At 43.2% G+C, this 24663-nt stretch overlaps 1 protein-coding gene across 3 annotated transcripts in view; it reads left to right on the top strand.

The window, feature by feature from the left end:
• NARS2 (asparaginyl-tRNA synthetase 2, mitochondrial) overlaps positions 1 to 24663 on the top strand; it is a 52685-nt gene that overhangs the window by 14169 nt on the left and 13853 nt on the right. For 2 of the 3 annotated variants that reach the window (XM_055801275.1, XM_055801272.1), the window contains exons 6-8: positions 3731 to 3831; positions 17680 to 17812; positions 24172 to 24269. In XM_055801275.1, coding sequence (XP_055657250.1) covers positions 3731 to 3831; positions 17680 to 17812; positions 24172 to 24269 — 332 coding nt within the window. Of the gene's footprint in view, positions 1 to 3730; positions 3832 to 17679; positions 17813 to 24171; positions 24271 to 24663 lie in introns of all 3 variants that reach the window. The other variant, XM_055801274.1, reaches the window with a different exon arrangement.

The following is a 24663-nucleotide window of genomic DNA, read 5'->3' on the forward strand; positions in this document are numbered from 1 at the left end:
GAAATGTAAAGTTGTTAATTACGGGATAGCCCTGTGCCGAAGGGTCCCTTCTAAAGGAAAAGGGAGGCATTTCATTTTTGCTTCGTAGCAAGTGGATTGACTTGTGCAGCTCACAACACCCGTTCATCAAGCTTTGTCTCAAAATGAGGGAGAGGAAGTGGGCGGCTGAGAGACGAGGCAGTCAGATGGTGATGTGGGAGTAAAATTTTGTCTAAATATTGCTATATTCATTCTTCATCTTGTGTTGGAAGCCATCCAGGTGTTGCTCACAATGGAGACATGCATCTTGGGATCTATCAGTGGCCTCTCAAACTGGCTGCAGGTTTTTTAAGTACAGTTCTGCTGTTGACTTTTTCATGCTCTTCCTCCAGTCACTGTTGTGTCTATTTTCCCGTTGCCTCCCTGAGATTACATCTGATTTGGAGAATGAAAAATTATACAAAGTCATTATAAATAAACCAAGCCCCAGCTCCTGGAGACAGCTGTATCCTGTTTGTGGATTTGGGGGGGAAATGTTGAGATTTCATGGCTGATTTCTTCTGTTCTTTTCCTGCTTCCAGTCTGTCTCTTTCTTCTTGTTTAGAAGTTGCATCCTACAGGATTAGGTGGGATTTTTCACTGGTGGAATAAGGAACTTAGCTGAATTAAGCTTGCGGTAGGGGAAGCTGGAGTGGTACGTGGCTCTTCTCTTTAGTGTTCTGGCTGTGGCTCTGGAGCTGTGGTATGGGGATATTTGTATGTTTATTAATATCCTTATTGTTTTTGAGCAAATATTCTGGGTTTATTTGAAGAAAACAATAGGGGCCTGCTTATGCATCCTTGGGTTTTGTTGTTTGGTTTTTTTAGAACTGCAAAACCTATGAAACAAAGGAAGCAGTCACAGCCACGAATTGTCATATTTTCATTGATCTCGGTAGAGCAAGGGGAGCTTGCTCTTTTCTTTGGTGTGATGCTGTGAAGAGATAAAACTGCCTTGAGATCTGAGGTCTTTGGCAGGCTCTGTTTAATCTTTGCGATGAGCAGCATTGCTTTTTGAGAACAAAAGCAACACCTTCCAGCTCATTGAGAAAAATGGCAGGTTGTAGAATATCAAAGGCTGGCAAACAAGCCTGAGCCTAGCAACCTTCCTGTGACAAAGCGGGTTGTGGGGGAGTAGGGTGGCTGGAGGCTGTGGTGTACTTAGCTGAGGTAGCAACATTTAGAGTAACTCCTAGGAGCTACACTTGGAAAAGTGGGTAGTTTGAACTTATCTCAGAAGAAAGTATTCGTTTGGCAGTGAATGTAGATCAGCCAAACTTCAGATTCTGTTTGAAATTCCTTTCTGTCTTTCTCCTGAATCTTTGACTCCTCCAAAGCTTAGGGATGACGGTGAAATATAGAAAATGCTGAAATAATACCCTCATTTTTCTTCATGTTTTTTTTAAAATCTCGGAATTATGACCTCTAGAGATCATGTAATCCATCTTACCATGCTCAAACAGAATCAGCTAGAGCAAGTTGCCCAGGACTCTGTCTTGCTGAATTTTTAATATCTCCCCAAACAGAGACCTCACAGCCTTTCTGGGCAACCTGTTCTAGTGTTTGACCACCCTCACAGCAAATAAAAAACGTTTATTCTTGTTTTCAGATGAAATTTCACGTGTCTTCTTAAAATCTGTGACTATTGTCTCTTGTCCTCTCAAGTGAGCACTGCTGACATGAGTCTGGTTCCTTCTTCATTCCCTTCCATCAGGTGTTTATACACAAGGGTAAGATCCCTCCCTGGCCTTCTCTTCATGCTGAACAGTCCCAGCTTCCTCAGCCTCTCCTCATATGAAAGATAGTGCAGTCCATTAATCATCTCTGTGGCCCTTTGCTAGGTTCTCTCCAGTATGTCCATGTGTTTCTTGTACTGGAAAAGTGAGCAATTCACCCAGTGATCTTGTTGAGTCACCAGTGGTGTGCAGAGGGGGAAGGATGCCCTCCCTGGACCTGCTGGCAACACGGCCTAATGCAGCCCAGGAGGCTGGTGACTTTATTTCCCCTGAGGGCTCCTTGCTGTCTTATGGTCATCTTGGTGTCTGCCAGGGAAACCAGTGAAGCACAGTCCTTCTGCTCAAATGACTTTTAAAGTGCTCAACACGGAGGTCTTCTAACTTTTCTGCCTGTAAATTAAAAAGCAAAAACATATCATCGTTTTAATGGGACTATTTTTTAGAGCATTTTTCATAATGAAACACTACACTTGCTAAATTTTCCATTACTCCTAGTTTTTTATGCTAGTGACCTGAAAAAAATGAGGAAAAAATGAAATTAAGCATAAGTTTTTTCAGTGCCTATATAACATGTAAGTTGTTGGTGTTTCCAATTCTATATTGTTTAAATTCTGCTTTTTTTGAAGACTGAATAACAAAAAGATATTGCATTCCCTTCTTTTATTTTCTGATCGCTGTTTGTCTTTTTGCAATGGAGCAAATTCATTTGCCCATGAAAAGGAAATAACACTGATTTTAAAAGTGTTTACTAAAAGTCAGTGCACCTGACACAGAAAATACTCCTCAATTTTCTCATCAGAGTTGAAATTGAATTTTGAAGGCAATGCTTCAAACTTCCAAACCATAGAGATTCCTCTCTTCCCCCCTCACTGTTCATCTCAGTAGCAAAGAATGAAAATTACTTTTGAAGACTGGGATGATAGGTTGGCATCTTTCTTTTGTATGTTGCTGGGCAAATTGTTCTTCCAATGGATATTTCAGAGGGATTTTCATTTTGTATGTCTGCATTTCCCAGAAACATGGGTTGTGGTTTCTCCATCTGCTCCCAAACTCCTAGGTAGACAGAGACTTTAGCTATAAATGTGTTACTTTACCGGGGAGCCAAAAATCAGAGCTACTCTAGAAAATCTGCATTTCTACCACTCTTGTTCTCAGACTTGCTTGTGAAATGGTGAATATGTCCTTCCCGACATATTATTTTACATTTTCTTACCTCCTTCGTTTGTATAATGGCATTCCTAATTCAGCTTATCCATGTTTGAACACATAAGTTACCCAATTTTGAGTGAAATTTAGAGCTTGTGACATGCCCACATGCAAAGGCAAGAGGTGAGAAGTGAAGAGCCACATATTCTTCTAGCTTTGTACAAGCCCTGTGCTGCAGGCAAAGTTTTAGGCAAACAGTCAAACTCCATGTAGCAAGTTACTTCCCACTCAGCTGAACTGATGTAACTACTTGCAATTTACAGTCCCCATTAGTTTGAGAAGTGTGTGAAAGAACTACGTATCCTTTCTCTGTGCTGACCTTCCTCTGTCCAAGCTTTGCTGGTGACACTGGGGTTATGCACCACAGTTCACAAACTTCGTCTGCAATTGTTGTGATACCTATAACCTATATTCTGGTAAGTTACTAAAAGTGAAGGTGGGAACTGTGGTGTTTCTACTTAAAGTATGGCTTTCCACTAGACAGAGGTTATTTGCATCAGACCCCTAGAAAGAGAAGTTCCCAAGAATGCTGTATCTTGTGTGTGTTTTTCTTAATGTGTTTTGCTTGAATAGGTTTTAGAGCCTGTTCACAGTCTGAGCAAAGATGGGAGCATTGTGTTATGACTTACCACACTGCTGGATTCCTTCTCAGCAGTGTTTGGGTTGAATCTCATGTAATTTCTTAAGAGAAATAAGGGAAAATAAGCTGGGAGCTGTGCTTGTTGTTCAAACACCAATAGTTGACTTCTTGCTCGTTCTTTGACTTACAGACATCAAATGAGGGAAGGGAATCTACGGAAAAGAGCCATTTCTTCAATGTACCTGCTTTCCTGACAGTTTCTGGCCAGCTCCATTTGGAGGTGATGGCAGGGTGAGCAAAATGTGAAGTTTTTGGCTTGATCTGTGATATCTTCTCAGGTGGTAATTTTGCCCCATTTGTATCCATCAGGTATCTGCCACATATGCCAGAAATAAATAGAGCAGCAGTGGCTGGATGATGGTGCGAGAGGCCAGCCTAGGCAGGGGAAGATTAGACTGCTTTTTAATTCTGGTTGATCAGTTAGTTTTAAAACTAGGAGTCTCCTGCTGTTTGCCATGGATTGGGAATATTGGATGACGATGTAATCTTGTAGGAATGACTGAAGGATTGTTGCTAACAACTGTAATACCTCAAGTGTCTTTTTGTTGTTGTTCATGTCTGGCATGTCATGGCAAGAAAATCTTTTTCATTGTAGCTATCGCATTCTTTTCCTTTTTTTCCTTTTTTTCCCAGGCTTCCTTTTTGTCTCCTTCAGTCTTCTTGTTGTGTTTCTTTCTTCTGCCAGTTCTCGTTTAACCTGTTTCATGGCTTTCCCACTTGATGCTTTATCACAGAATAGTTTGGGTTTGAAAGGACCTTGACAGGTCATCTAGTCCAGCCCCTCTGCAGTGAGCAGGGACATCTTCAGCCAAATCAGGTTGCTCTGAGCCCTGTCAAACCTGTCCTTGAATGTTTCCAGGGATGGGACATCTACCGCCTCTCTGTGCCAGTGTTTCACCACCCTCATCATAGAAAAAAAAAAAAAATCTTTCTTAAATCTAGTCTTTGTTCATTCTAGCCAGTAAAGTGATCACAGTCAAATAGTTAATACAGACTTTGATAAAAAAAATATGCTTAAGCTTTTCATGTTATTATTTCATTGAGATTGTTAGGGGTGCAAGTGTCAGTCTGTCAGGGAGACGGTTCCCTTTGATTAGTGAGTTTGGTCCTCATCTACACTGAATTTTCCCAATAAAATAACTGAATTAGTACATTAAACAGATGGAGTCAAACCAGTGCAATCCTTATTTCAAGGCAGAGTTTTCTGAGAGCTTCCAATGTGGAGTCTCCTTAGACATGGTACTTTAGCCAAATCACTGCTTGCCCGCTGAATGGCTGATAAAGCCTGTCAGAGACCAGATCTCAGGCAGGTAGCACTGCAGCTGTTTTCCACTTGGCAAGGGGGTTTGTCGTGCACTTGCAGTGACTTTAAAATGACTTTTAAAGTGATTAGTTTCTGTCTAGTAGAAATCTCCTGAAAATGAGAGGGATAAAATCCTAGCTTGGCTTGAGAAGATGCAAACTTGGAAGATCTGCTCTTTCATGTCGAGGTTCTGATGAGTTTTTCTAATAGTCTTAGTATTTGCTGTCTGTGCCTCATATCCAGGGTTGAGAACCATTTTTATTTTTTTTAATTTGGTTCATCATTGTTTCACTGTTTAATTGGCTGCTGGTAAATAGCTGCAGTGAAATTGTTCAAAGGGCAAATTTTACGTATAAATCAAAAGGTATAAATTTCTTCAGAAAGCTCTTTTCTGCTTGGCTTGTTCTTTCTGAGAGACACTGTCTCTTCTCAGAACACCTAGATGGCTGTGGTCTGCTGAAATACTCAAGCTAAAGGTTCTTGACGGACAGGATATTTCTCATGTCGTGCCCTGGCTACTGTGAGTGAAGCACAGGTCACCTGGCAGCCAAAGGCTGATGCGTCATCTCAGACATTAGCTGGGGAAAGTTAATGAAGGAGTTTGTTTAACTGTAGGCATGGTGGAGTTTTTGTGTCCCTGAAAGAAAATGGGGTGACATGCATTTGTACATGTTAGATTTAATTGACTGTCATGTGTTGTGACGTTTATTGAAAGACATAATTCCACAAATCAAGTAAGTCCAGAGAAAAAGTGCAGATTGTAATGATTAACTTGAAACACAATCTCACTCTTTCATCAATCTGTTCCCTTTAAATAGTATACAGCCACCTCTGAGATGGAGCAGAAGGCTAAACTGTGCAGATGCAAGACCTGCCTGGTAAATATTTTTCTGCACTGATATCACTCAGGTGCACCTTGCTCTCAAAGGATGGGTAAAAAAAAAATCGGTGTTCTTCAGCATGCAGTACATCACAGCTTCATGTTTGTATTTTACAGTAGTGTGTTGTTCTTACAGGTATTTTAAATGGATCCAGTGCCATCTAAATTTAGATAAGCTGTGTTTGTTCATAATGGAATCTAGCTGTTTTGTGAACCTGCTCCTTTATTTCATTTAGGCACACTGAGGTTTTGAGGCCTACAACTCAAGTGGTGTTGAATCCCTTCAGTCTTCAAATATAGGTCAGACTCTTCTAGGTGCAGAAGCACCAGTGATGCATCACGGTATTAACCTTCTAGATACTATGAAGGTTTTATCCATGGTTATCAAGTTGGGTCTTACTCTGTGAATAGGTCTTCTACATGATCAAAGAACGTAAGTGCATAAGAGTAACCAGAGCTCCTTGGCAAATGAATGTGTTGTGTTGATGCTTTCATTGCAAAAGTAGTCAAAACCAGGAGTCCTTCTCCTCAGAAAACAGAAATATTCTGGTCTTCCCAATAAACAAAGCAGCCAAAGCAGTATAGATTTGTGTGTTTTGGATTTGATCCTGTGCAATTTACTCTTGTTTTAGCCAGACTAAATTTTTCATGCCCAGAAAAGAAACTATTTTCCAAAAACTCCCTTTAGCTTAAATAAAATATTAACTTGCTGCGCTCTTAAGGCTTTCAGGAGCAACGGGTGCCTGAGAATTTGTGGGAGAAAATGAAGGTAGAAATGCCTGGGAGACCCTTCCCCATCTAGTCTTGGCCCATATCCTGTTGTCACTTGCTGTGGGACATGGGAGCACAGAGACAGATCTTGCAGAAGTCCCGGTAGAAACCAGGGATGGAGTAGGCTGGGCATGAGAGGCAGGGAGGAATTTGTCCATGGGGTTTATGTAGGAGGGAACAGAAAGTCAGCTAGGCAGTCATGTCTGTCTGGAGTTGAACTTTTAGCTTTGCAGAGCTCATGAGCAACATCCAAGCTGTGGTTGGAAAAGTCTGGGCAGGGGAGGTATGGGGAAGCCTTACCAGATGTGTCTGGAACCAAAAAGTCTTGTGCTGTCCTTGCTGAGAGTTCATCTGCAGCCCAGAGTATCATGTGCTTATCTGCCTGCATGTTGTCTGGGGCTCAGGGCTCTGTTTCTATGGCAAGGCTGCTTCGTGCTATTCCTGGTAACAGGAGAAAACAGTGAGCCATTTATAATTTCTGAGTTTTTAACCTTTTTTGAGGAAGAGCGGGGAGAGAGGTGTTCCTGCATTTATTGACTGTGCTGTGTGTGCTTGTTATTGAAGGCAAGGTCAGAAAAGTTCGTCTTGTCTCTCAGTATGACACGAATGGCCTAGTTGGCGCAACTTCTCATTTCATTGTACTCAATCTCTGCAGTGACAGCATCTAGGTTGACTGCTCAGGGTGACTGAATCATTGTCAGCTGCTATAAATCTGTAGGCTTTTTAAGGTTCTAGAAAAGTCTTTATTCAGTAATACAGCTCTTCCCTTTAGTCTTCCCAGTCTCAGATGAGTCAGTAACGAATGTATGTGGTAGAAGTTTCTAGGACTCTGTATGTGTCCCAACTGGTTTTAAATGTCATTGGTTTGCTGTGAAGTCCTTGTGGTATTTCCTTGCCCTGTGATCCTCTGGTGAGGATAAAGGTCCCTTTGGGGACCTGAACTAGGCTGGAGGGTCTGTGACAGCTGAAGATGATTCAGAGGCATGCTGGAGACAGCAAAAACCAGTCTTGCCAAGTACAGCTCACTGGCTGTATTTACTTTTTTTTTTTTTTTCCTCCTTTCACCCATCTGCACTTCCCACAAGTTCTACCTGCTCCTCTCCTTTCAGCCCCTCTTGCTAACAGTTTACATCATTGTTTTGCATTGATTTTCCTTGTGCCATGTTTCTTTCCAGGCACTGTCCTGCCTTTCGCATCACAAGCTTAACTAAAACTGCCCTTCCTTAAAAGCCCTAGGGGCTATCCCCTCCCTAAATCGCAGAATAAGTTATCTCTTCATTCCTTGCCCTCCCTACCTCTGTTTCTTTTCTCTTACGAAGCCTTCAGTAGGTTTCTCCTCTCTTGTTCATCTCACATTCCCTTGAAATTCCCTCAAATAGGTTGCCTCTGAGCATTTTACCCAACAGCAGCATGCTAGGAGGTTATGTGGAAGACAAGCCTGCTCTTTGCAGTGGTGAACAATAGGAGGACAAGAGACGATGGGTTAGGTTGAAACAAGAAAAGTTCTGCATGCATATAGGGAAATCACTAAGTGATCAGTCAAGCGTTGGAAAAGATTGCTGAGAGAGACTGTGCACTCTTCATCCTTAGAAGTTTTCAAGACCCAGCTAGATAAAGCCTTGAGCAAGCTGGTCTGGCCTTCTTGCTGACCTTACTTTGAACAGAAGACTGGACCACTGACCTCCTGAGATCCCTTCCAGCCTGAATTACACTGTCCTTCCAAGTTTATTCTTGGCTTTATTCTAATTTTCCTCTCCACCAATCTCATACATAAGACCATCTTGGTGAATTATCTCTCTAGTTCACTTTCACTTCAGCATCTCTTCCCAGTACCAATATTTTTCTGCCTAACTTAATCTCAGCTTTTCATACTGTCATCTGCCTGTTAACTTCTAGCTATTGAACTTGCTTGAGGTGAAACGTAACCAAGCCCACTCCTCTGTACTCAAGCGCATCCCCTTGATTTCTAAACTATCATGGGTTTTGCTACTGTTCTGCCTATTCCAGGTATTCTGTGCAATCCTGCAACTGTTTTTTCTAGTTTAGAGAGGCTCTAAAAAAATCTCAGTCAGCCAGACCATTTTAGCTGAGTTTGTAGAGAGCTGAAAGCGGTGAATTTCCTGGTGGTTTCAGAAGATACTGAAATCACACTGATTTCACTTCTAAAATACCAGTACTTTAGTGCTTCTCAAAGAATGGAAGAGATGAGGAGAGAGAGAGAGCGAGCTGTGATTTTGGGTTGGTGTTTAAGAAAATGCTGCAGAGCTGAAAAGGTATGTGTTTGAGGCTGCCTTCCATAGAAGAAGCTTCATTTTCACCAGTCTGGTAAACAAAGCCTTAAAATTTTATTCCAAAATGACTTGCTAATGATGGAACAGATTGCATTGTCTTTAAGCAAATATTTGCTCTACATTATACACTTTTAAATACTTTTCAATGCAGCTGCAGGAATGATGTCCAGTTGTATAACACTCCTGTTGCTAAGAAGTAACAAAAATAAGTTTAATTATTTAGCTTGGATGCATGAAAAAAACCTCCGACATTTCTTGCACAACACTTTAGTCTGACTCACAACGCAGACTATTATAATTAGCACACCAACTTCCATTAATTAGGCTGGCACTTAACTGGAACTATAAAAAGCAACTGTGACATGTCTGCTTTTAATCAATTACCACATGCTTCAGTCTGGTTCATTGCTGCTGCAGTGATTGTTAATGACTTTGTATCACCAGGAGGCCAAATGCATGAACTTTGTAGGTACAACAGTGAGCCTAGGGTCACTTGGCAGATTGGAGTTTTATGGTCTGCATGGATATGATGCTGTTCATCCTTTCTGCCCCCCCACTTTTTGGGGGAGGGGAAGCAGGTAATTCCCTTGCAAGAAGCATAATGAGTGTGCTGGGAGTAGCTGCAGCTCAGCTGTGTCCTGGGAATCCACACATGAAGGGCTGAGTGCAGTCCCAGCAGTGGTTTGGACTATGTGCTCTTTCTCTCCTGATGGTAAAAATCAAGTGCAGGTAGCAACAGAAGAAAAGGTTTGATGCTCATCTGGTGAAAGGTCAGCTGAAATTCTTGGTCCTTTTTACAAGTAAGTTAAGATAAACCATTATATATGTGTCTCGAATCCAGCATGCAGTCCCTTTTCCTTCTCTGAACATCTTGTGATCCCTATTCAAAGCAGTAGTAGGTGCTGTAGGATCCATGTCAGCAGATCCCAGCTTCCAGGTTTGTGTAGGGCCTTGCAGCTCAGCTTCATGAGTGTGCCTAGACAAAGCCTTGAGAGCTCCAGGGGGTTTAGAAACTGCTTTGTAAGTTCCAATAGGGCTGTTATAACCCTCTGCCTGCATGTTCCCTGGACCATAGTAGCCACATTCATGGTGGCTTCTGCGAACTTGTTTTACTTTACAACTGAGGCAAGCAAGAAGCCTGCGGGCAGTCTGTTACCGCTGCTCAGCTGACCATCAGTGGCTTACGATGCCGTAGCAAACTCGGTAACATACAAGAACATGAATGTGCCCCCTGTTCAGGCCACAGCTTTTGCTTCTCAAGGAGCCCCTATGCCCCAAGAAGTGGCTCCCGTATGAGATGCGGAGTCAGGCAGCTCCATCCCTTTTTGCTCCCACAGCTTTCCTTAAAACAGATGCATAGATCCAATAGTGAGTGCCTTGAATTTCTTCCATTTGCTGCCATTGCACTCAAGTGGATTATGGATATAGATACATGTCATAGCTGGAACATGTTGCATTTAATATAGCTTTCAGTAATTTTTTTTAGTACAGTTACTTACTTTGTTTAGTTACTGTAGAATTTGTGGCCTTGGAGATTTTTAAATAGCTACACCCAAACTTTGAAATGTGGCCTGAACCATGACTCCCTTCGTGCACTAACGCACCCACTGATGTAGTTTCTTGCTGTGATTCATATTTGCAGAGTTCACAGAACCAGCGTCCATCTGAAAAAAACCCTGATTTAAAGGAAAAAATCCTCTTCATAGCTATTGTAATGCAGTTTCTGGAGAATGTGTTTTTTCCACTCTGAAAGGAAAAAAAAATAACCCAATTGCTCCCCCCCGCCCCACGCTGGTAATGTATTTTTATGACTTAGAGTAGGAGTCACTGGGATGATTAAGTTTTGAAAAACACCTTTGCTCCCTGTTTTATTTAAATCTTTGAAACATGTTGTATCACTCCTTTCTAGAAGATCTCTGTTAGCTAGGGCATGGGAAATGGTTATTTGAATAAATGCTTAACTATGGTGGCTTTCATCAACTCAGCTTGAGTTATCATTGCTAATTGTTCACTTTATTGACTTTAATTAGAAATAATAATATCAAAAACTAGGACAAAACAAGACTCCACTGAGAATAAAGTACAACAGTGCTGCATAAAAGGGTGGAGGACCCAGGCTGATGAGATCTTTGAGCCTGGAGCAGAAGACATTGTAAGGCTCTGAATAACTATTTTCTTTGTGTCTATTTTCCCCTATTCTCCTGGCATGTGTAAACTAACCACGCAGTGTCTAGGTGTGCTGTGAGTTCTAATAAACAAAATAGGAGGTGCTTTGCCAGATAATTAGGGTATATGGGTCATGTTGTTGTTAATTACTCAAGTGTGCCTGGATCATTTTCAAGCAGAGGTGAATGACCTGGGGGGGATCCTTGTCCCATTTTCTTTTTTTCTTGCCACTGAAGCTGGAGCAGAGGACAAGGGCGGGGGGGGGGGGTGGGGGGTGGGGGGGGGGGGGGGTGGGGGCGGGGGGAGCTGGTCCTGGAGCGTTGCAGGAGGGTGCTGCTGCACACAGGACTTGCTGCACACAGGACTTTGGGAGCATGGCCAGACTCTGCCCTTTGGAGGTTGCAGTTGAGGGAAACAGCTGCATTGCTTCAGCCTGACTGGCTGGGGGGGAAGCTGGCACTTCCCAGTCCCTGTCTGGGAACTTAGACAGCATTATTTATTTTTTTATTTATGTATTTATTTTTGGCTGCTTACAAAAGGAAGTACAGTCCCATCTCATCACAGCTGAATTGAAACCTTAGCGCTCAGCACGCTAGCTCTGTTGCCCAGGCCTAAGCCTCACATACTGCTATAAAAGCCCTTGTCAAGATGCAGCTTTTCTCCATCTGCATGTCCTCAAAGGGCAGACAGAAGTGGCACGTTCTATGAGGAATTTTTTAAAACTCATTTTTCTGCTTTTTCTCTGGATAATTTTCACCCCCACCCACCCCCTGCTACCTTTTCAACAGAAATGTGCATTTTCATTGTGCAAAATCCAAACCACCAAACAATAGTAATGGGAGTATTATTTTTACATTGAGGGTAAAAAAAAAAAAGTATTTCTGTCCACCTCTGAGGGTTATTTTTTTAACACAGTCTACCCAGCTGAAGGATGTGAAATAATCTCACTTACCTACAAACTACTGAGCACCCATACCTCACTAGCATCATTAGGAGCCCTGGGCTGCCAGCTCCTGCAAAAAACTAGACCCTGGAGGCATTGGATCGGTATGTTTGAATGGTTGTCTGTGTGCATGTGGTTTCTTGTGCTGGGCCAGAACATCTTTCAACATAAAAATTCCAGCATCCCTGAACAATCCCAGTCATGCTTGGGTCAAGCACTGCAGCCAGCTGGTGTCTCCTGGCAGCCAAGCAAAGTCATCTGCTTGCTTCAATGGAGTGGGCAGGTCCTCCATACTCAAAATGAATATGGTCTTGCTGGAACAGAGTAGAATTAGATCAGATAGCTGGATTTATTAATTTCTTCCTTTCCTAAGGGGAAGGACAGTGGCTGACAAAGCTAAGTTTCTGGGCTTTAGGGTCACCTTGCTTTCCTTTCCTCCTCTGCTGACATCATGTGTTGTTTTGTCCTTGGGTTAGAAGATACTGTTTCTAGATTTTCTTGAAATCTAGATTTTGAGAGGGAAGGGGCGGGGAGGAGGTTGGTGGGTGATGGTGCGAGGGACACAAATCACCTTTCAGCTTCACTCTTCGCTGCAGACCTAGTCAGAGGAATCACCGTATTCGTGTTTATGCAGGCACGTGTAGTATTTTGGGGTGAGGAGGAGGGCACTGTACAAATGAATAGCTGTGTGTACTGGTGTGGTTTAGTGCTTAGCCCTGAGTCACAACAACCACCTTCTGCCTCCAGCTGTGTCACTGCCATGTGGTGTGACCTTGGCATAGGCCATAAGCTGACGGTGCAGGGATTGCATCTTCTTGATTAATAGCCTTGCTCAGAGTTATATCCCCTTAGTTCAACAGCACCAGCAGGTCTTTATTATCCTGGGAGCAGCATGGAGTCCTGACTTTGAAAAGGAGCACAATCCGTTCCTGGCTTGGGAACCATTGGCGCAATTAATTATATTTGGATTTCAGTGTAAAAATTGCTAGTTAAGGCAGAGACACTCAGGCCTACAAATATTACGTGAGTTTAATTAAAAGGATGATTTTAAGCAGCTTTGGGCACGAATACTTTATACTTCTCTGTTGGTTTCTGTCAGTGCCTCAGTAATGAATTGTCAATGAGTTCAAATGAAGTGAGCTTTCTTGTGTGGCTTAAAAGCTCTCAAAGGGGGAGAAGTAGCTGCTTCTGAAGAGGGTTTTAGTAGTGTATAAAATAAGGGTGAAAGGGGGGAAGTTTCCCCCTTCCTGGGTGTTCGTAGGGTGGAAACCACAAATCCAGCCTGTGCAAGAACAAGCTGCTACCAAGCAGTTGTCCATGCAGAGGGCAGCTGTGCTCCAGCAACGCATCCAAGTGCTGCTGCCTGTGTTCAGAGGGACTCCTGTAAGCCTGGCCCTAAAAGATGGCTAAGCCCTTTGCTGGGCTGCAGCAAGCAAGCTCAGCGTTTTGCAGGATAGAGCCCTGGCTTTTACAGCATTTCAGTGTGTCAGAGGGAGTGCTGCAAGTATTCTCTTGGCCTCCACATTAAGCTCTCCGATTTTCCCAGAGAACCGGGCAGAGCAAAATACAGTCCCAGAAAGGGAACAGTTAATTAAGCGGCTCTGTGCTGCCTTCTGGTGTCAACCCCGGCAGCGCCTGTGAACTGCATAAATGCACTGGGGCTTGCTGTCCAGAGCTCTCATCTGGGTGAAGCTGCCTGCAAAGAGACTCATTTCAAAGCCTCTCTTGTGTTCTTTGCTAGCACGTACAAGGGCAGTGTTACAGACATTACTGCTCTGTCTGTGATGGCTAAGGAAAAGGGCTCAACAGATTAGTGGGCTCTTTTTTTTTTTTTTTCTTCCCCCCCCCCCCTCCTGTATGTATGCTTTTGTTGGAGATGAGGAATTAGCACTACTGATTTTTTTTAAAGACTCTTGAGTGACCACAACCCCAACTGACCTAGGCACTTTCTGAGGCTTAGCCAGAATTTTCAAGTTATTTTTAAATGCTGGAAGCCTTGCAGAGGTCTGGGAATGTTAAATGATTGATTATTTGCATCGTAGAGCATAGGAGTCACAGTCCTGGACTGAGGCTCCATTGTGCTAGGTGCTGAATGCACACAGAACAAAATGACTGCTTTTGCCCTCGCTGCCATGAAATTGGTGTGGAGTCAGCTCCCATCCTTCTTTACTAATGCATTTATACATGCTCAGTGTGATACAGCAGTGTATCAAATCACAGATACGTTTTTTAATAGCAGATGAAGTACGAATAAAGGTCGGATTTGTGTGGCGTGCTTTTGCTTAATGTCTTGAACCACAGAGCACAGTAAACAGTATGTGAAAGCCTGGATGAAAAATAATTGGTCGTGCTTGGAGGTGATAACAGTGACTGTATATATATATATTTTTAGCTCTGTTTCTCTGTTATACCCAGGCTTCTGGTCAGTGCTGCATTGCCATTACCAGATGACTTGCATTTACTGCATTCCTTTGATCGCTTTGCCAGCATGACATCTGGCTAATTTCCCTTTGCCAGGGTCCCAGAATCGTGGTGAAGTTCTCACAGTTATTTGCATCTATATTTTTTCCCTTAATGATTAGCCTGAGAAATGAATTATTCCCACCACCACCACCCCCCCAAGATGTGGGTTTATTTGGGGTTTGGGGTTTGGCTTCCCCCGCCACCTCTTCTTCCAAGGGCCAGGCAGGCAGATTCAGCCCTACACCAGTGGAGCTGGGCTATCACAAAGCCCTTACCCCTACTGTCGTTGAGCTTGACTACCTTGAGATAGTCCATGAAGTTACAGCGCTAATGGTTCGTTTTGGAAAAATAGGTGGTTCTCAGCGTACAACTTAAGAGAAGATTGGTCCCAACAGGATGCCTAGAACTGAGAAAAGTTAGAAATCGGTTCCTGTGGGATTGTTCTGTACTTGTCCTCTTCAAAAGCTCCATCTTGAACACAGAGGGGCTTTAATCTTGCAGCACAAAATCAGTCTGTGACTGTGAAGTGTTAGACCATGGTTGACATCTTGGAGCAGTAAGAGCGGGGTTTATGGTTTTTATTAATTTTAGGTATCTTGCAGTCAACAAGCCCCTTGGAAGGTAAGTAACTAGTTGTCATGCTTAGGCTGCTATTCAGTGGGAAATACGTAGAGTTCAAAGTACTCATAGTAGCCTGCATTGCTGGAGAGAGTCACCTGCAACAGTAACCTACAGTAACTGCAGTGTCAGTGCCTCTGCTGAGAAATGTGTCTCTCACTGAAGCCAGACTGTTGCTCTGTGGGACAGGATCTCCTGCTAGCCGGCTGGTATCACACTTTAAAATGTTACTTTGAAGACTTGATGTCAGCACAAAATTAAGAGACCTGCACATCAAGCCAAGCAGACCCGAGTAGGTACTTGAGCAATTTCAAGCTTTTCAAAATATTCTTGTCTTGTGGCCCAGTTGAACTTGTGACTGAACTCATTTACTTAGGATAGATTCCTTCTTTAACTGAAGAGCCCCAAACTGAATTTTTTTAGTAAAAGCCTGAAACGTGAGCACGGCTAGCACAAGAACCTGCGTCTCCTTTTTCCCACTGCAGACTAACCTCCGTGGCCTGGCAAGCAAAATTTTTTGACCAGTTCTACCTTAAACATTGAACAATTTTGGTCAAGTGACTCATTGTTTCATATTTGTTGTTTGTATTGCTATAGCAGTTGAAGTTCTTAAGCTTTGGATCCAAGACCTTGTTGTGCCAGGTGCTGTAGGAACATGGGAGGGGAAAAAAAAAAAAAAAAAAAAAGCCCAACACCAACAAAAAGGCCTTCTGAGGAATACATGCATTTCTGTATAACCTAAGCCAACAGACGGCTACAGATGGGGAAGCACAAGGAACTGATGAGATAATACTGACCTGTGCCATGAGTAATAGTCTTGGTGCATCACTTATCTAAACATTGCTGAGGTTTTACAGACGCTATAGCAAAGGGCAGTTTGAAGGAGGGTGATCAAGTGATGGCAGAAGTTTATAGTAACATCGCAGCAAGTGAGGAAAGCAGGAGAGGGAAAAGAGGCTTGCTGAAAATGATGCTTGAGGAAAGATGTTTGCTGCAAAATCTAGTTAGTGTCGTAGATGCTGTGGTCATGCACAAGAGAGTGCAGGTACAGAAGCAAAGTAGAGACACAAAGTGTCTTGGAGCAGGGAAAGCGGAGCCGGTGGGGTAATAAAGCATACAGGCAGGGTACATATTCATAGCCTTGACCTGGAACTTTCTTCTGGTGTGCTTACTACTAGCCACTCGGGGGGGAAAAGGGAAAAAGAAAGTGCTGTTTCTTTGGATTGTAACCTTTAACCATCATGTGACACGAGGGAACAGATGAGTGAAGCTGAATGTGTGTGTTCCTTTATTTGTAGTGCAGATGCCTCCATAAGGGCTAAAGGATAACCGCCGCTTGTTGTAGCATTGTTTATTTAAACTTCAGTTTGACAAAATTAGCCTGTGCAGAAACCAGAGCGAACATCCTCTTTTAAGTTCAAAGCTTGCAGAGCAAGATGCAAGTCAAATGCCAAGCCCAGCAATTAGCATGCACCCTTTCATGAGCGTTAAACTGTGCTTAATCTCTACTGATCAGGTTCTTTTTCTCCTACACACTGTCTACAGCTAAAAATAATGTCAAGTTAAAGATGTGCTGAAGATAGTAGCGGCCCAGTCTGTGGTTTTTCTGAAGCAGTTCTCTCTCTCCCCAATCGTGTTTTTGCTTCCCATGCAGCATGAGAGGAAACACAGTTGGCACAGCATCTGTTTGGGGAGGTCTCACTGGCTTGAGAATGTCCAGGAGCCCAAGTGCTCATAGCCCACAGTGTAAAAGGTGTTGCTTGGAGAGCAGCTTCCCAACGGTAAAAATAAAACTTTTAAAGGTGTGTTGCTGTTTGATAGGAAAGTTTCTTACAAAGGAAGTGGAGGTTCAAGGCGGCTTTTGTATCCTGTGTAATGCAGCGTGATGTGACTGGAGAACAGGAGAGGATGTATTTAAATAGACTTCCCAGAAGGCTGATGGAGAAATAGCTTCGTAATAGGAAACGCATTGGTTGCTTTGGCATAAAATGATATCCCAGATGTCTTCTTTGCAGTAGGGACCCCTTTTAGCTGAACCGGTTTTAGCTGTGTGGAAGGAGCCTACTTCTTGATCTCGAAGGCTCTTCCGGCAGTACGCCTTGGTCTTGCCACTAGAGGGGGACTGGAAGCCGTGAAGCATCCATCCGTCCTGCTGGGCTTCACTAGCCACCTGGCTGCCAACACCGGCCAGCAACTCCAGCAGCAGGACCCTCTCTGCTCTGTTGAGCTCTGGGGTGTCACAGCACCCATAAACATCGGACCGTGCAGCCAAAGAAACGTGAAGGGAAGTGGATGAGGGGACCCTGCTTGGTACCATGTCTGGTGCTTCTCCAGGGATCTGGCTCTGCAGAATATTGGGGTTTTAGTTCCACACAGCTACAAAAAGTGTCTTGAGCACAAGTGGCGTTCAGTGAAAGCTGAACAGGGTTTAACCTCCCAGAGTCATGGAGGGATGTGAATAATCTCTCTCCATGCCTGGAAGAAGGAGCGTAACAGCAGCATACCTAGCAGTGCCATTGCACTGGAAAAAGATGGAATGGTGACATGAGTGCTTCCAGATCCTGGGAGAAAAATAAGGAGTTTAAGTCTAACAGACTGTCTTGTGTGCTGGGCCTGACCTAACCTGTTTCTTGTCACCTCGCAGGGCTTTTACTCGTGTGTTCACCTTTGGCCCGACGTTCCGAGCGGAAAACTCACAGAGTCGCCGGCACCTGGCGGAGTTCTATATGGTAGAGGCTGAGCTGTCCTTCACTGAAAGCCTCCAAGACATCATGCAGGTGGGCACTCTAAATGTCTATGAAGGACTGGTGTCAGAACTTCCTCTTCCCAGAGCTGTGCTCCTTGCCCTCAACTGAGGTCACAGCTCCTCTCACCCTTTGTGAGCCACTTAGAGGTTGCACAGGGACTTCCCGAGAATGAGTTTGCTCAACAGAGGCGAGGCCACAGAGAGGATTTGGAAGAGAAGATATAAGTGCAAACAGAGCCCTCATCTCAAGGGGAGGCTGCACAGTTGCTGTATTGTCAGGAAAAATGTAAATGTGCTTGACTGGTGCTAATGAAAGCAGCACTCTCCCCTTCAAAACCTTCAGCATCTCTCCAGTGAACGAGCAGTATTTATACAGTGTGTCCCTTGATGTGCTCTGTAAAGAGCTCCTTGAAACCTGCATTGAAATCTGAAGTAGAAACAGTCCCTGGTATATGCTATTCACTGTGGCTTTAGCAGAAGACTGAAAGAAGTCCTTAGCTAGCTTTTGGGTTTTCGGGATTTACCTCCCAGTTACAGTTTAACCACATGAGGGATGTTAATCCATTTTACTAGTAACAGCATAAGCCAGCTTATGCCCAGTTGGACTTGTGAGTAAACATCCACACGTGCTGTCATACATCGGATAAGCTCCTTGGAAAGCTATTGGAGAAAGAGTCTTAAAAAGAAAAAGACCTGAGGCGCTGGCTACAGATTTATAAAATAACATCCAGGTGGTGGTTTCTTCAGCCTGAGTCATATACAGCCTGCTGAGTCAGTATGGCTTGACAGCAGAGCTAACATAGTCCCTCTCTTGTGTGTGCTGCTTTCTGCATTTTGGATGTCTGGGTGGAACCGGGCTGTGTGGACTGACATGTACACTGCATCTCTTTGCTCCATCATTATTAGCATCCCATTCTTTCTTTTCTCTCTCCTTTTCTTCAGAACATCGTGTATTGTTAGAGCATAGCATATGTATATGTTTACGCCTTACTTCCTGAGCCCCCTGTTTCTCTGGGGGGCTTCTTCACTGCTTCTATTGGAAGACCTTGCTTATTGTACTAGATAAGTGCTGACTGAGCCCTTGAACACAGCGTGAACATATGTGTACTCTTGTGCTGAGAACCCTAATTTCTTGGCTGTTGAAGTATAGACAGCCAGATCAGACAATTCAGAGAATTAGATTTGAGAACTGTTTGGGAATGTGTAGGGCTTTAATTTGTAGGGAAAAGAGGAACTTCTCCCCTTGGCTTGGCTTTTGCTGTTGCTAAACATCTTGTGAAGTCTCAGCTTGTGCTCTTGTCTTTCACTTCTTTCCCTGTAACAGAAAGTCTCCTAGCAGCTATCATTGTGCATTCCTCATAGCAAGTCTACATTGCAACATGCTTACTTTTGTGATGTTCTTAGTGTTGCAGAAGTGGAGTTCCCATTTTGTTTATTTTTAAATCATTGGGCAATCTCTCTTTTAAAAACATCTCCCCCCCCAAAAAAGAAAAAAAAACACAAACAAAACCACAAACCAAAAACTGACAGCTGCACTAAAGCCTAAGTTAAGTTCCTTTTCCCCTGCATAACTGACCTAAATTCAGTGTTCTCTCATGTATCTGCCCGTTGGGCAGTTTGTCTGTTTGTTGTCATCTGCAAGTTCTTTGTTTGGTGCAAAACACGCAGTTGAAAGCCTTGGGGGCTCTTGGCCAGAGTTAGCATCTGAACTTTGTCCTCACATAAAGAGCTGGATTGTTTAAAATTTATTTTTAAAATTGGTATTCAACATTTGGACTGAATACCTCTAACTTGAGCGAGTTAGTGTGCTGGGAATGCTCAGCTTCTTCAGGGACATCTTGAAGTATTTGGTTATATGCCATTAAAGAAGAGCCTTGCTACAAAGATGTATGTGTTTACCATTTACTGATGAGGCTTGAGGTTTTTCTCTCAGCCAAAGCTCCAAAGGAAACATAACTTTCCTTAAAAAATAAAATTTAAAAGATTTAATAGCAAAGTTAGGTGTATTTGGGAGCAAAGGGTCTGAAATCTTAAGCAATGGCCTTTTTTCCCCTCTAATTGCAGAGTAGTGCCCAGTTATTCCTAAATTAGTAGCACAGTTCCTGTGAAGTCTCATGCATCTTGATCATGCCATCTAAATTTCTGTTCTGTGCCAAAACATGTTTTAGAGCTACAAGAAGCCTAAACTCTCACAGTATTGGTTTCACAATACTTTCTGTGGAAAGGCCCATGTGCTCAGTGCAGTACTGTACGCTCTGTGGCTGGGTGATAATATTACTACTTCAGTGTTCAGCGTGTGTAAGTGTATCCGAGGAGACGCTTCTGTGGCGTCTTTCCCTAAGAGTCTAGTCAGGGAGTTCAGTCAAGTTGCCCCAAGACACACTTCCTCCAAAATGGATGAGAAAGAAAGGGAGTAAGACAGTGGAAGGGGTCTAATTCATGTGGAAGTATCTGGACTCACTGGAGCCATTGCCTCTCCAGTCTCATCTGTCCTCTGAGGTGCCTGCTCTGCCGCCCTCTCCCTCCTTCTGCAATGCTGTGTCATGTAGCCATGTTTGTAGGTCATTATCTTCTATTTCTCATTCCACTGTCTTGGTGGTGCCGTGGATTTAAAGGATCGCACTTCACGCATGATACTAACAGAGTCTCAAAGAGGCCATATGATGCAGTCATTACTGAATTTCATCAAATGCACATACAAAACCATGCTAAAAAACCGTATTATTTAGGCTGTAAAGTTAAGAAGTGCCAGCAGGAAGTTTTCCTGAGGACATTTTTGGGAGTTTATGCATAGTGTTAGTCTTCCTTAACAAGATCACTTCCTAGCACCATTGTCCCTTTAAGAGATGGGGAATAAATCTCTTTAAGATGGAGAATACGATTTAAAACGCAGTATTTGAGCTCTGTCCTGAGGGCAGAAGTATTGCCTTCCACTGGTTATGTACTTCATCAAAATTAATTTGCTGTCATTACAGCCCAGTGACAGGGAGCATTATTACCTCCATTTGACAGAAGGGAATTCGGGCATGAAATGAAATGTACGGTAGCACTGATTTTAGGTGTCGGTTTCAGGGACCTTAGATCTGAGACATGGGTGTGGTTTGATCTCCAGAATAGTTTGCAGTCAGAGTACTTTTTGTCTTCAGTGCTGAGGCTAAAATAGTTGGGTAAAACTGACTGCGATCTCAAGGGAAGAAACACTAATAATCACATGGGAAAGGTTTGTTCCAAGTGCCTTGTGCAGGGCTCTTCAGGGTCATTAGGTCATCTGCAGGGCTCCTTCTCTGCAGTGACATCCAGCTGCTATAGCTGGTGCTCTTTGTTTCCTAACTTCCATCAGCATTTATTCGATGGCCAGTGAAGCAGCGGTCTGACAAAGAAGAGTCTCCTTCCTTTCATAACAACAGCATCTCTCCAGAGCGGGTCCTGAGCTGTTGGTTATATAGAGTGAGGAGACATTATGGCCAAGATCAGATGCAAATCTCTCATCATACACACATACGGTGTGTGTGAGCAAGCATGAAGGCAAGAAATAGTGGTCCACTTGGTGAATGTTTCCTATGTAAATACCCTGTGGTCTATGCTGCATCCATGTGCATGCCCCAGGTAAATACTGATTTTTTCCTGGAAGTGTCTTATGTAATAAAGATGATGATTTGAACCGTTCTTGTAGTGCATAGCACCTTCAACGGCTGCTGCTGACATTTACTGCTATTTTGTTGATGGTTTCCTCTGTTTAGCTCTGGTCGTACTTTTATTTTGGAAGAGGATAAGTTGTAGTATCAAAAGATCCAAGTTAAAATTAAACAATACAGATGGGGGCTGCTCCTAATCAAAATTGGACAGCTAACTACTAAGTTCCACACAACATCAGGGAAGGCCAAGACTGATACTGCTAAACTTCTCTGTAAGGTGAAAATCAAGAGGGTAACGCTGGGAGGGATGAGCGAGAAGGGAAAACTTTTACCTCTGCCCTCCTGCCAGCAAAATTTCTACATTTCCATTATGAAGCAGCCAAAGGGGTTTTTGGTCATCAGGAGTCCTACCTCTGAGATGACCTACTTGCTGTGATTCCAGTGGCTTTTTCCTTGTGTAGGTCTCCTATCAAACATGTTTCTTTCAGGATATGTTCAAACCAATCGCTTTGCCTGTATCTCCAGCTCGCATGTTCCCTTAAACCAGCAAGCCAGTGGTTATGCTTCTCCACTCATTTTTCATATAGCCTACTTTCCAGTCCTTCATTATATTATCTGCTTAAAGCTGTAACTTCTCAGTTTGAGAGCTTTTTTCTCCGCCCGCCTTCTTTTTTTCTCTTCGCTGTTCGTGCCTAGTACACATTTGGCATAAATAAGAATAAAAGCAGTGAGGAGGCCAATGCATGACCCACGTGTCTGTCTTTTTTGCCAGGATAAAACCTCAGTCTCAAACCTGGAAATATTTCTCAGATTGTTTTTCCCATACCACCCACATCTTTTTTTCCACAAGAGGAAGCTGCTTATGTTGAGTGCTGTGGGAACCTAATTGTTACTTTATCGCACAGTGAGGAAAAAAAGTGCTAATTAAACAACATGCTTTTCTGAAACCAGATGATACTTTCATTTTCTAGAAAGAGGAAGCTTAATGTAAAATCCCTTCGTCTCTGGCTGGTGAAACCAGATGAATTGCCAAGAAGTTTTCTAATTTCATTTGCATAAGGCCTTTTCTAGCTACTTTGAAGAAAGTTCAAAGCTGAATGGTTATTTGCCGCTCAGCAGTAGGAATGCCAGCTTTTCATTTCCTCTGTGTTTGAGTACCAGTAGGGGTAAAACGGTTCATCTGCATATGATAATGCTGTTCCTTTATTTGGATCTTCCCTTTTTAAAAAGAGGACCCAGATTGATCCAGGAGTCTGGAGGCTGAGTTTGGCTCCAGAGGAATGAAACGGGACTGATATACCAGCTTCTCTAGGCTGTTGGGATGCAGAGGCGGTTCATCAGCACTTTGCGACAGGTGATGAAGTATGTTCTTCTAAACATGAGAGTTTGAACAGTGTGCCTGCAATCTTGGTTATGTCAGTAGCCCAGCTTCTTCTTTTCTGTGCCTTTTGTTCCGTTTAACCTGTGAGATGTGGTTCCTTGGCAGGCAGACACCTGCTTCTTCCTCAGATCTGCTGACTGAACGTCAGGTTCATCTTTTTACAGTTAGTGACCCCTGGGCTTTGTGGTGTCTAGGGGCTGCTACCAGCCTAGATACCATTGGTGGATACTTTGCTTCTCTCAACTCTGCAATTAATGAAGCAGTTGTTATACTCACAGAAAAAAGAAAAGAAAAAAGAAAAGAAAAGAAAAAAAAAAACCAAACCAGGAGTGTGCCAGGACTTTGAGGTGCTTTTTGTTGGGAAAAACCTGGTCCCATCCCAGGTTGAGGTGACGTGCAGTCCAGCTGCATTGCTCTTTTCCTTACAAAGGCAATGAGAATAAGGAGTGTGATTTCGAAGAAGAGTTGGGATCATCAGTACTGCACAGGTATCAACTACCTGCTTTCTGCAGGCATAAGACTATGAGGAGTTATGGGAACTCTTAATCTGCACAACAGCAAGCGTCTCAATGGTCTGCTTTGCTTAACCTAAAGAGAAAACTACTCTTAAAAGGTTCACAGTGCAGTGGCATCCCACGTGGGTGGTTGGGTTTTTTTGTTTGGAACCCAAATGGCATTTTAATTTCTTCATGGGTGAAGCCCATTTTACTGGATAAGCATATCCAAATTGGATGATAATGTCATTTAGTTAATCCACACTAGTTTAGGGAAATGAAACCACATCTTTTTTTAGTTTCTCAAACATCCCTGCATTGATGTGTCCTCCGCTTTAGGTCTCTGCTCATCTCTGTACGTGTTCTCTTTGCTTTGCTTTTACTGCCCAGAGTCTTTCTAGCTGGGCTCTGTTTGATGGGCTTGCTCTACACAGTACACATTTATTCTCCTCTTTACTTCTGCCTCTCCTTAAAACAAAGCAGAAAACCAGAATCGCTCGTTACAAGACAGACACCTCGCTAATAATTAATCTGAGACCAGTCACCACAAATGGTTGTAATGTGTATGTTTGTGGCTGAGCAGGGCTGCTGGTTGATTATTTTCACTGTGCTTTTTTCACTGGAGATACCTGACTGAAGATACTAAGGCTGTCAGCAGACACTGAAGCCCTACACACATAGCAGGTTCCAGTCCTCTTCAGCCACTGAGCAAGCCTGTTAATTAGGAGCATGAGCAAGCTGGTACCCTCTTACGCAGTCTGACCGTGCAGAAGGACAGAAGCTCCTTCTGTACCGTTTGGCTGATGTGTACCTGTTTTATTTATAGACTGGGACATCTAAGCAGTGTTAATTTCTCATGCACTCCTGTTTTCTCTATTAGGTTATGGAAGATCTTTTCAAGACAGTGACAACCACTGTGCTCTCCAAATGTCCTCGTGATGTTGAGCTTTTTCATAAATACATAGCTCCTGGCCAGAAGGTAATAAATGTGACAAGAAAGAGCTGCAATCCTGTTATGCATTTTGGGGGCTCTTGGCTATAGGGAGACGTAAGGTTTTGGTGGGGTTTTTTTGTCTTTGTTGTCCCATGTTAAACTGTGAAGAGCTAAAAGTTGGCCTGAGCTTAAGTGACTGTTCAGGCCAACAGAGAGAGGACGCATAACTTTCAGTAGCTGGTAGCAAGGGTGGTAGAAATGTAGTTGTCATATCATCTGGCAGCCTCTGAATCGTTGGCTCCGCTAATCGGGTACCCTTTTAGCACTAAATGGCTGGGGGTGGATTTTGACCTGTATCTAGATCACAGTGCAGACCTACAAATCAAAACTGTGAGGGGGGTAGCTTTTCTGAGTTTCCTCTGGGCCCCTGAACCCTTA

This window comes from Falco peregrinus, chromosome 4 (assembly GCF_023634155.1).
Source record: "Falco peregrinus isolate bFalPer1 chromosome 4, bFalPer1.pri, whole genome shotgun sequence".
In the NCBI taxonomy this organism is placed as follows: domain Eukaryota; kingdom Metazoa; phylum Chordata; class Aves; order Falconiformes; family Falconidae; genus Falco; species Falco peregrinus.